The 13,115-nt window shown below is 41.3% G+C and overlaps 1 protein-coding gene across 1 annotated transcript in view; it reads right to left on the bottom strand.

Annotated features, from left to right (window-relative positions):
- Nucleotides 1-207: 207 nt before the first annotated feature.
- Nucleotides 208-13,115, bottom strand: part of LOC124116100 (alkaline ceramidase 3-like) — a 33,030-nt gene continuing 20,122 nt past the window's right edge. The window contains exons 8-11 of the mRNA XM_048382081.1: nucleotides 12,497-12,598; nucleotides 9,081-9,185; nucleotides 7,031-7,076; nucleotides 208-4,656 (exon numbers count right to left, since the gene is read on the bottom strand). Of these exons, the coding sequence (XP_048238038.1) occupies nucleotides 4,606-4,656; nucleotides 7,031-7,076; nucleotides 9,081-9,185; nucleotides 12,497-12,598 (304 nt within the window). The 3' untranslated portion in view covers nucleotides 208-4,605. The remainder of the gene's footprint in view (nucleotides 4,657-7,030; nucleotides 7,077-9,080; nucleotides 9,186-12,496; nucleotides 12,599-13,115) is intronic.

The raw sequence follows: 13,115 nt of genomic DNA on the forward strand, positions 1-13,115 counted from the left end.
GAAATATTTTTTCAAAAGATATGCACTAAGCCACAGTAAAGCATCACTCAAATACCTGTTTCAGGTAAGGGGGGTTACTAGATATTGATCTGTACAGGTAGACAGATGTGTTGCTCCAGGAAACATTTGTAAAAAGTGGGCTAATCCAATATTGTTACAGGTGGTTTGTGATGTGGGCGTGTGGGTAGTTTACACAGCTTGTAGCTGTACACCAGACACTATTACAGGTGGTTTGTCACGTGGGCGTGTGGGTAGTTTACACAGCTTGTAGCTGTACACCGCACACTATTACAGGTGACAGAACCACTCTCACACAAGTGAGACAACTGTACACCTTGTCTCAGGCCACTGTCACTGCTAATTTACTCAGACAGGAGAGGTGGGATGGGATTAACATCACCTTCAAAATTGTGGCACTGATACAGTAATGTGCATGCATGCATGTGTTGTGGGGTGCTGCTTGTACTAGCCCACCGAGATACCATACCGCAGTTTAACATGGATACCTCACTCAGACCACACACCTATATACAAGTCCGTGCTCAGACACAGTATACTGACTCTGAGCCGACCAATCCTTGTTTTAGCCCCTTAATGCCGAGTGCCTGCAGGGTAACAACAAATTACCATCTTTTTACGTTTTTGAGTATAAGGGGTCGAACCACCGCCCTTCAGCTATACAAGCAGATGCTCTATCCACTAGACCAAGGGGCGGTCCTTAGACCGGTAACTGTACTGATCAATTCAACTAACCTTAAAAATAACCAAAGGCTTATGAATATGCAATGAGTGAGTGAGTATGGTTTAACACAGCTTTTAGCAATGTCCCAGCAATATCACGGCGGGGGACACCAGAAAAAGGCTTCACACATTGTACCCATGTCGGGAATCGAACTGGGTCTTCGGCGTGACGAGAGAACGCTTTAACCACTAGGCTACCTGACCGCCCCTATGAATATGGATGTTCCGCACACAAAGCACTGTCAAGCACAGTAGAGCATATACACCTGCTGTACCATACCCATCACCCCTGCAAAATATTGAACCCTGCCACTAATTCATATTCATGGCGGTCACAACGCAGGTCATGTTGCCTTCTGTATGTGGCCACACATACATGGAGGAAAGAAACATCTGAAATCAAGAATTTACTTTTTGATCATAGTGTTTTATGTTTTGTAAGTTGAGGTATAGGATCTCTGGGTTGAAGTCGACGTCATTACTGACAAGCTGTACGGATGGTGCAACGCCGTTATAAAGCAGGTTATATAACTTGCTTGAGAACCGTGTTAGATCGAACACCTCATCAACTGCCTTGTTGAGGATGTGACAAAAATGTCAGGGTCGCAGATGTTACATTTATTTACTAATTTAGGACCAAGTATCTGAGTTAGTTCTTGCTTCACAAACCTTTACGAGGTACTTTTGTCTGAACTCTGTTTGAGTCTGAACACTTCATATTGCATGTGTGTGTAACTGGTACACTTGCCACACTCCAGCCCTATCATGGCAGGGGACACAAGAAAAGGCTTCACATATTGTGCCTACCATATTCGCTGTAGTAAGCGCCCTGATTCAATAAGCCCCCATGACCAAATTCTAGACCAATCTATTTAATTTAATTTAGCACACCCTTCTAAGATCAAAACTTTTCATAACAGTCCATATTTTCTTGAAAAACAGTACCGTAGAGTGAAATATTATCAAAAACATTTTAGTTTCATGCACATTTAAAGTTTGTTCACTTACACTTGATCACTGAAAAAAATGTTTTGGTTTAAATAAATGCCCCCTTGTCAATTGTTTATCGCCCAAGGTACTTATTACAGCAGATACGGTATGCGGGAAACGGAACATTTGTCTTTACTGCGACAAGCCAATGATTATGCCACCATTATGTCAAATTATTGTTCGGGACTTAATGGAAACAACAGGCAGTGAGAAAAGTGAGATCAACACTGACCGTGACAAAACAAGTGTTACTTCTGATGAAGACATTAAACAACAACAAACCCCCATTGCAGCAGGCTGCAAGAATCACTAAAAATACAAAATGACAATGAAGCTGTCATGCACATTAACCAGAGCAATACTTAATACTGTTTTATTAAAAATTGTCAACAGATTTCTAATAAACAACAGGTCTACCACTATGAACAATACAGTGAAACCATTCATGACTTTGTGCATCTTCCTTGGGTCAGAGTGCCCACTAGCCTGCATCAAAGCCTAGTTTCTACACTTGTGATTTCAAGCCTCCTTTTCTTCGCTAGATCATGTTGCCACCGCATGTAGAACATGAGTTCTGTCCCATGTGATGAAAACGCAATATCCAATCAGATCGCTTTACATTTTTGAATGGCTTCACAATAATAAAAGCAACAAAACCCTTTCCATATTCATAAGAAATCACTGTCACTGTGATAAGGGTTCAGTCGTTGGAGTTTAAAGAACAATGAAGTTTGCACTCAAACATAAAAAAGTACCTGGGCAAGTTGATTGAAAACTTTAAACCACTTCGAAAATATCAGTATCTGCTTAATTTTTGTATCTGTTTGAACTATCGATATTTTTAATAGTCTGATGGTTTAGCACAGAATAGTAGGCTTGAAATGGTAAGGGTGGAAACACTTGCCTCAGGAAGATGGACTTTGTGGCAATGATGGAACAACCATGAATATCTTCATGGCCTAGCACACATACTGAATAGCTGTGTTACTTCAAGCCAACACTAACTAACACGATATTTGTAAAACTTTTACTATCCAGCATTATTTCTCATTGTTATCATGGCTACCAAGATCAATGAGGCTGAAAATAAAACTGGACATCTGAAGTTTGACAATAATCACTTGAGAGAGTGTTACCTAGGTTACACAAATGTCCTCTCTAATCAAGGGGAATATAAACGCTTTCTGATGGAATTTCATCCTGATGACGATGATGCCTGGATGATGTCTCAAGTATGCTGGATAGTCCTGCAAACAGCTGATGTAGGAGCTGAAGGTTCCACCATTCAAACCCATCAATGGCAAATATTCATTGAGAAAAGGTACAAAAATAGATCTTAGGAATCCTTCATTAAAAAGCATATATAGTGACAATGTTATTGTGAAAAGTGATCAAGTCAGCTTTCAAATGTATCGCACTCTGCAATTATGTGCCATGAAGTTATTTCTCAAGGCTTTTATGCTTCAAAGTAATTAGTTATAATATACTACTAAAAGGAAGTTAAAGAATGCTTGATTTGTTCATTTGACTGCAGTTACTCTGTCAGGACAGGACCATCTTCCTGAGGCAGGGAGTTAACTGTAAAAAGTCCAGTTTCCACCCTTGACAAACTAGGCTGGAATTGTTGAGTTTTATAGTTGATTTGATGCACTGTACGGGGTAAGACCCGTTTTTACAACAATCAAGATCTTGATTAATGATCGCCTTGACTGCATTTGAAGCAAAATGCAAGTGATATGAGTGGTGGAATCTGATTGGTTAATGAACTCACAATACATTTGAGCCACGAAATTCCAGTCTAGTTCTGCAAGGGTGGAAACTGGACTTTTACAGTCAGTTAACTTCTTTGCCTCGGGAAGATTGGCATTACAGATTAACTCTAGTCATATGAAAAAAATGGTGTGTTCCTTAACATATTTAGAGTAGCATACATAGGACAGTTTCCATCTCACTACTGTAAGTGAAATCTTGGGGATCTTTTGGCCCTGCAAGAACTACTTCAAGAAAACACCGGAGAACATTCTTGGTAATACTAGCTTTTGTCACTGACAATCACATGAGAAAACAATGAACAAACAAGCCCCAGAAGTGATATAATATTCACCACAAAGTAAATATTTCAGCTTCTCTAAACCATATTTCACTCAGTTTATCATTCATTACAAGAATACAGATTTTGAAGAGATATACATATACATATTTGAATTCCCATTTATATTTCAAAATATCTAAATAAAAACCATTAAAAACTGACAGAGGAAACAACAGCATGTTAAATGATAAAGTCCACGATTGCAGGACAATATGAGCAAGTGTGTGTGTGAGCTGACTCAACCTAGTCGGCAAAATCACAGCCATATCCTAGCAACCAGCAGTCAGACTGGAGCCATATACCGCAGGATACAATATACAGCTGTATCCTAGCAACCAGCAGTCAGACTGGAGCCATATACTGCTTTATACAATATACAGCCGTATCCTAGCAACCAACAGTCAGACTGGAGCCATATACTACAGTATACAATATACAGCCATAACCTAGCAACCAGCAGTCAGACTGGAACCATATACTGCAGTTTACAATATACAGCCGTATCCTAGCAACCAGCAGTCAGACTTGGGGGTATATTGAGCCAGTCAAACCACAAAATTGTAAAATAGCTTTGTGGGCAAAAAACTGTGCCTATTTCAATAATGAATTGAGATTACTGAGTCTGAGGTTTCGACATCAAAATAACAATACAAATGCCCTTTGTGAGAAGAAATGTATACGGAATGACATGAGCCATGTGTTGTGGATGATGTTCCTGTACGTGTGTAGCAAGTGATCGGGGGACGCAGGTTGGAGGGGCGTGGCTAGCAGGCACTGGTGCGTCATCTCCTGTCGTGATTCACAGTCACATACGGTGCAATACCATGCAGAAACTGAAACACAAAGCATCATCTAGCTATAGATTTCCAACACTGCGACTAGATATACTAGGCACAAAAAGAAACTGTGTATATGCTATAATCATATGTGCAGTTTCTTTTGGTGTCTTGTATAGTTAACCATACGGGACACACCACTTAATAATTCTGGCAGGATTGAGATTAAACATGCAATCAAAGGAGGATTGGAATAACTAGAACACAATTCACAACATATCTTATTCAGATCATCCAGCATGTCCAAACAATTTCAATTTATTTGGGGGGTAAAAGTGGAGGACAAATTATATATTTCTGGAACAAACCTTGCTTCTTTTCTTCAATGCCAGAGTCCCCTTGACCTCCCCCCTCCCCCAGAGAACATCAAATGGTCAAACCAAATCAATCATCACTGAAGGGGCGGTCGAGTAGCCTAGTGGTTAAAGCGTTCGCTCGTCACGCCGAAGACCCGGGTTCGATTCCCGACATGGGTACAATGTGTGAAGCCCATTTCTGGTGTCCCCCGCCGTGCTATTGCTGGAATATTGCTAAAAGCGGCGTAAAACCAAACTCACTCACTCAATCAGCACTGAGACCAGGAAAATGATGTGTTTTGTTTGTGTGCAATACCCCATCTGGGTTTACTATAGTACAGTAATCAGAGGGCCAATTAAATGTTTCAGCTCTTTTCAGTTTCACACGTCTACATCAAAGCTGAAAAGGCAGTCAGATATATATGAAGGGAGATAACTTTAACCACTCTAGGTATTGAACACCTTAGCCTCAATATATGCATAAAAGATATTGAAGATGAAACATCTCCTTTAAGCACATAAAACTTGAAACACAATTAATAACCATTACCGTATTTGACGTAATAAGCACCCCACTCTAATGATTAAGAGCCCACGGCGATATTTGCTAGTATACTGGCTAGTGAACAATCCCAAATAGCATCCCTTCCGATTGATCAATGTACACAAGACTTATTTATTCGTGTATAAAACTCACTTGTGTGTTATATACACCCTTAATTATAGGCAATTAAATTCTGGAAAATATATCTGTCGTGCATAATAAGCACAGACCTTTCTTTTGATACACTGAAGGTTGTCAGCATAAACCAAGAAATTTACGATTTTTCAACTCTATTTCTTTTCTCACCAAAATTATATTCTAATAAGAGCCCCCTATTTCTAATTTTAAGAGTGCCCATAGGTCGAATACGGTAAGTTATGACTGGAGTGCTGATACATTAATACCATTCAGGTGAGATGATATTATTTCATGAAAGGCTCTCATATTTCTATGAAATCCTAAAAACTGAATCAAATTAATTTCATGCCTGCTACCAAATGTGTTACAGCAAGAAATGCACAACAAATGTTTCCAACCAAGAGCTCCACTGAGGCCATCGTTCATGAAAATCTAGGTTAAACTTGGTCTTTAGCAACACAAGCTTGTTGGAAGAGGCGACTAACGGGGCAGGGTGGTCAGGCTCGCTGACTTCGTTGATGCATGTCATGTATCCCAGTGGCGTAAATCAATGTCAATCACTGGATTGTCTGGTCAAGACTTGATGGCGCACCAATGTCATATAGCTGGATTATTGCTGAGTGCAGCATTAAACAACAAACAAACCAAGGCAGCTGACAAGTGTAGGTGCTGAAACTTGGTCTCAGGATAGGAGAGACTTTAACAAGATGCCTGTTCGGGTAGTTTCAGACTAAGTGATTTGAAACTATGCTACTCAACATTGGATTGGGAAATTCCTATTGTACCATGAGGCACCAAAATAATTACCCAGAAAGGTTTCCATATCTCAGTATCCCTCTCAAAAGCTGTGTGGTATATTAGAAAATCTCTCTTTTTGCCATGACTTGTGACCATATGTCAACTGGATATTAACGCTGTAACTTCCATTATTCCATACCCTGATACAGTCTTAGTCCTAGTGCTAATATCTCTTTTTAGACTGGGCCAAGGTCTAGGGCCCACTTGCACAGAGCGATCTTAGCGCTAAGACTATCGTAGACCTATGTTAAAGTATGGGAGTTACAATCATCTTACCGCTGCTAAGATCGCTTTGTGCAAGTGGGCCCAGGACATGAAGACAAAAATAATGCAACCCCAGAGCCAGGAACCTGTCCTCGTTCTTGTTCCTGTTCCTGTCAACACTCCACCACAGACTACTGGCAGACACAGAGCTCAGGTCACATTGTGAATCTGGAGCAGGATCCACAAATCATTCATTGTGCTGCAATTATCATAATTTTATAGCTTAACAGACTTACAACTGCCATTGCTTTACAGATGCTTTGATGGTAGAGCCCTGACCCTGAGATTTCAAGTGACAGGGAGCAGGCAATGTTACTAAGGCATGACTCACCTTTATCTTTGGTTGTTTCTTCAAGTACAGATAGCGGGTGTGTGTTCTAGAAAAAGAACACACCCATAATTAAGGACCAATACATGTACATTGATTCACTAGAAATGTTTCTAATAATATAAATATAAATATGCATGGGTAATTGGATATTTAAAAGTTAAGCCTCAAAAGTTTAGTCCCCAAAAGATGTAGCTGTTAATAAAATAAAATTCTTTGGAAAAAATAAATTCAGGCATCTGACAGAACAAGTAAACTAAACAAGTTGAAACACAGTGATGGAACTGTTATACAACCCAACAGTGATGGAACTGTTATACAATCCTACAGTGATGGAACTGTTATACAACCCAACAGCGATGGAACTGTTTTTCAACCCCACAGTGATGGAACTGTTATACAACCCTACAGTGATGGAACTGTTATACAACCCAACAGCGATGGAACTGTTTTTCAACCCCACAGTGATGGAACTGTTATACAACCCAACAGTGATGGAACTGTTATACAACCCAACAGTGATGGAACTGTTTTACAACCCCCTTAGTGATGGAACTGTTATACAACCCTACAGTGATGAAACTGTTATACAACCCAACAGTGATGGAACTGTTATATAACCCCACAGTGAGGGAACTGTTATACAACCCTACAGTGATGGAACTGTTATACAACCCCACAGTGATGGAACTGTTATATAACCCCACAGTGATGGAACTGTTATACAACCCCACAGTGATGGAACTGTTATACAACCCCACAGTGATGGAACTGTTATACAACCCTACAGTGATGGAACTGTTATACAACCCTACAGTGATGGAACTGTTATACAACCCAACAGTGAAGGAACTGTTATACAACACTACAGTGATGGAACTGTTATACAACCCCATAGTGATGGAACTGTTATACAACCCAACAGTGAGGGAACTGTTATACAATCCTACAGTGATGGAACTGTTATACAAACCCACAGTAATGGAACTGTTATACAAACCTACAGTGATGGAACTGTTATACAACCCAACAGTGAGGGAACTGTTATACAACCCCACATTGATGGAACTGTTATACAACCCCACAGTGATGGAACTGTTATACAACCCAACCATGATGGAACTGTTATACAATCCTACAGTGATGGAACTGTTATACAACCCCACAGTGATGGAACTGTTATACAACCCAACCGTGATGGAACTGTTATACAATCCTACAGTGATGGAACTGTTATACAACCCCACAGTGATGGAACTGTTATACAACCCAACCGTGATGAAACTGTTATACAATCCTACAGTGATGGATCTGTTATACAACCCAACAGTGAGGGAACTGTTATACAACCCTACAGTGATGGAACTGTTATGATACCCTACAGTGATGGAACTGTTATACAACCCAACCGGGATTGAACTGTTATACAATCCTACAGTGATGGAACTGTTATACAACCCCACAGTGATTGAACTGTTATACAACCCTACAGTGATGGAACTGTTATACAATCCTACAGTGATGGAACTATTATACAACCTAACAGTGATGGAACTGTTATACAACCCCACAGTGATGGAACTGTTATACAATTCTACAGTGATGGAACTGTTATACAATCCTACAGTGATGGAACTGTTATACAACCCTATGGTGATGGAACTTTCATACAACCCCACAGTGATGGAACTGTTATACAACCCAACCGTGATGGAACTGTTATACAATCCTACAGTGATGGAACAGCTATACAACCCAACCGTGATGGAACTGTTATACAACCCAACAGTGATGGAACTGTTATAAAACCCTACAGTGATGGAACTGTTATACAACCCTACAGTGATCGAACTGTTATACAATCCTACAGTGATGGAACTGTCATACAACCCTACAGTGATAAAATGTCAACATGTCTTCCCTTCTGCATTCGTTGGGATTAAAAGTCTGATCTGAGATGAATATTTGAATCTTTATAGTTATTTATTCTTGATGAAGGATGCAGACATGGTTTGTGTGTTACTAGATATTTTCTTGAATGGGAAATACTCACACAAAGAGAAAGGAGAGATAGGTTCCAAAACCAGCCAGTAGGTGCCACCACGCATGTAGCTCTGTCACTGGCCCTGCTGCCCCTAGAACATTCTTCCTGGCGTACCTGCAAGCATAGAAAATACACCTAGAACATTCTGGAATCAAATTCTGCACAACTTCAACATAGAGTTGTGGGGCAATTCAAAGGAAATTGTTAGAAGAAAATTGACCAGGTTTTCGCAATTGCAAATTCTAAGCGGCCAAGGACTGTAATGAACTTAGCCGAGATGGCAACAAGAGACACAGATCTACCAAGGTGTTTTCATTTGACAAGCAAACCTAGGACTGGAAACACTAAGTTAAGTTATTGATGCAGTAACTCATTTCATCTTGACAACAATTACAGATTTAAGGATACAGTGTGTTCGTTCTATGACGAACGAGGCCATCAGCATGCAGTTTTTTAAATGAAAAGTTTGGGTCGTGTTCGAGGATCAAGTTCATGGCCAATCGGAAATGGCAATGTAAACAATGTCGGTAAGAAGCCAAATGCTTGTATAAATGCCATTGACACAACTGACAATGATAATGAGGTTATTGTCGTTGATTTATCGGAGTGTTTGAGTCAGATGTTTGCTATGATCGGAAGTTCTGGGGTGATGTGCGTTACCATCAACATAAACGCAGTGACCTAAGAATGGAACTGGATACTGGTTCGCAAAATTTCATCATTACAGAAGAAGTGTACAAAGATCCTCTTAATGGTTGTCACTTTGACAAGTCGACAATACCTTTGAGAACTCACACAGGTAAGCATGTTACAAACTTTGGTGTACTGAAAGTTTATGTTGCAAACAGGAGGAAGTAAGATTTGCATGTTGTGAAAGGGGAAGGGCCCCGTCTGCTAGGAAGAGCATGGCCACCATATGTGGAAAAAATGCACATATGTAGCGAAGATTCAAGCCAAGAAAAGTTGGAAGAGATACTTGTGAAGTACTGTGATGTTTTCTCTGAAGAAAATGGTACAATTGAAGGTATTAAAGCTCACCCATCTGTCAAAAATTTCCCCAAGGTTCATGAAAGCATGACGGGACAGGGTGAAGTAAGAGATTGCACGAATGGAGAAGAACAGGGTTTTGATTAAAGCGGATCACAGTGAGTGGGCAACTCCGATTGTATCTGTCCTCAAAGGGGATCTAACAGTGAGTGGGCAACTCCGGTTGTACCTGTCCTCAAAGGGGATCTAACAGTGAGGAGGCAACTCTGATTGTACCTGTCCTCAAAGGGGATCTAACAGTGAGTGGGCAACTCCGGGTGTACCTGTCCTCAAAGGGGATCTAACAGTGAGGGGGCAACTCTGATTGTACCTGTCCTCAAAGGGGATCTAACAGTGAGTGGACAACTCTGATTGTACCTGTCCTCAAAGGGGATCTAACAGTGAGTGGGCAACTCCGGGTGTACCTGTCCTCAAAGGGGATCTAACAGTGAGTGGGCAACTCTGATTGTACCTGTCCTCAAAGGGGATCTAACAGTGAGGGGGCAACTCTGATTGTACCTGTCCTCAAAGGGGATCTAACAGTGAGTGGGCAACTCTGATTGTACCTGTCCTCAAAGGGGATCTAACAGTGAGGAGGCAACTCTGATTGTACCTGTCCTCAAAGGGGATCTAACAGTGAGTGGGCAACTCTGATTGTACCTGTCCTCAAAGGGGATCTAACAGTGAGGAGGCAACTCTGATTGTACCTGTCCTCAAAGGGGATCTAACAGTGAGTGGGCAACTCCGGGTGTACCTGTCCTCAAAGGGGATCTAACAGTGAGGGGGCAACTCTGATTGTACCTGTCCTCAAAGGGGATCTAACAGTGAGTGGACAACTCTGATTGTACCTGTCCTCAAAGGGGATCTAACAGTGAGTGGGCAACTCCGGGTGTACCTGTCCTCAAAGGGGATCTAACAGTGAGTGGGCAACTCTGATTGTACCTGTCCTCAAAGGGGATCTAACAGTGAGGGGGCAACTCTGATTGTACCTGTCCTCAAAGGGGATCTAACAGTGAGTGGGCAACTCTGATTGTACCTGTCCTCAAAGGGGATCTAACAGTGAGGAGGCAACTCTGATTGTACCTGTCCTCAAAGGGGATCTAACAGTGAGTGGGCAACTCTGATTGTACCTGTCCTCAAAGGGGATCTAACAGTGAGTGGGCAACTCCGATAGTATCTGTCCTCAAAGGGGATCTAACAGTGAGTGGGCAACTCTGATTGTACCTGTCCTCAAAGGGGATCTAACAGTGAGAATTTGTGGGGACTTCAAGTCTACAGTGAACCCAGTGTTACCAAGTACCCATTGCCCAAAATAGAAGACTTGTTTGCTTCTCTGGCTGGCGCAAGAACAATTTCCAAAACAGTCTTAGCACATGCATATCAACAGATGAAGTTGATGTAGATTATCAGAAGTGTTTGACAATTAACACACCAAAGGGACTTGACAGGTATACCTGTCTTGCTTTTGGCATCGCCTCTGCACCAGCCATATTTCAGGCCACAATGGACCAGATATTGCAAGGCTTGGACAAAGTATTGGGTCATCAAGATGACATTTTGGTGACAGGATCAAGTGATGAAGAGGCAGTGTTGAAAAGGTTGCAGGAATATGGGTTGAGAGTGAAGAGGGGACGTGCAAGTTTTTGTCGATTCAGTCAAGTATCTAGGTCATGTGATGGATAGTGAGGGACTTCACACTGCTAAGGATAAGGTACAGTGCTCCAAGACCAGAGAGTATATCGCACCTGTGTTTGTTTTTGGGTGCTGTGAACTATTATGAGAGGTTTTTTTAGCATTTATCAACAGTACTACATGCACTAAATGACTTGCTGAGGAAAGATAAGAAGTGGGCATGGTCTTCCCAGTGTGAGAAGTGTTCAAGAAATGCAAGTGCTTGATTGCATATATTTGAATTGTCTCGTTATGTGCTGGGCATATATTGGAATTGTCCTGTAGTGTGCTGGGCATATATCTGAATTGTCTTGTAGTGTGCTGGGCATATATTTGAATTGTCTTGTAGTGTGCTGGGCATATATCTGAATTGTCTTGTAGTGTGCTGGGCATATATCTGAATTGTCTTGTAGTGTGCTGGGCATATATCTGAATTGTCTTGTAGTGTGCTGGGCATATATCTGAATTGTCTTGTAGTGTGCTGGGCATATATTTGAATTGTCTTGTAGTGTGCTGGGCATATATCTGAATTGTCTTGTAGTGTGCTGGGCATATATTTGAATTGTCCTATAGTGTGCTGGGCAAATATAATAAAATTATGTCAATTGTCCTGTAGTACATTTGCTTGGTATATATCTGAGTTATGAGGTAGTGAGCAGGCTTCATATGCACATCCATATATAGAACCTGAGGACCCACCAAGGTGACAACCTGCAGCCTCTGATTACCTGAGATGTCCACAGAAAGTGTTGTCCACATTCCACAACAGGAAGCCCATGCCGTAGGACACGGTGGATACCACGAACAGCGTGAGGGAATGCTCATACTTCCTGCAACACACACATACATGATGACATGCTGCTGTAGTTCACTGACACTGACATCTTGTTAACTCCACAAATAGTTGTATGTGTTGTGTTGTGTGTTGTTTAACGCCACACTCAGCAATATTCCAGCTATATGACGGCGGTCTGTAAGTAACCGAGTCTGGACCAGACATTCCAGTGATTGACATCATGAGCATGGATCCAAGCAATTTGGATACGATGACATGCATCAACAAAGTCAGCGAGCCTGATCACCCGATCCCGTTAGTGGCCTCTCATGACAAGCATAGTCGCCTTCTACCTCAAGCATGAGTTGCTGAACACGTATTCTACCTCGGATCTTCACAGGTTGATAAATAATTGTAGAAAATGTTACTTAATTGCAGGATGTCTATCGTCACGGTGACAAAATGTTTACACTCCTCTGTTCTGGTCGCTTCAGTGACTTTCACTGAAATTGTATACACTCATTTGTCTAACCAACTACATACTTAACAATTTACTTGAAGGCTTCAGGCCA

This window comes from Haliotis rufescens, unplaced genomic scaffold (genome assembly GCF_023055435.1).
Source record: "Haliotis rufescens isolate VD_foot unplaced genomic scaffold, xgHalRufe1.0.p SCAF_4, whole genome shotgun sequence".
Classification (NCBI taxonomy): Eukaryota; Metazoa; Mollusca; class Gastropoda; order Lepetellida; family Haliotidae; genus Haliotis; species Haliotis rufescens.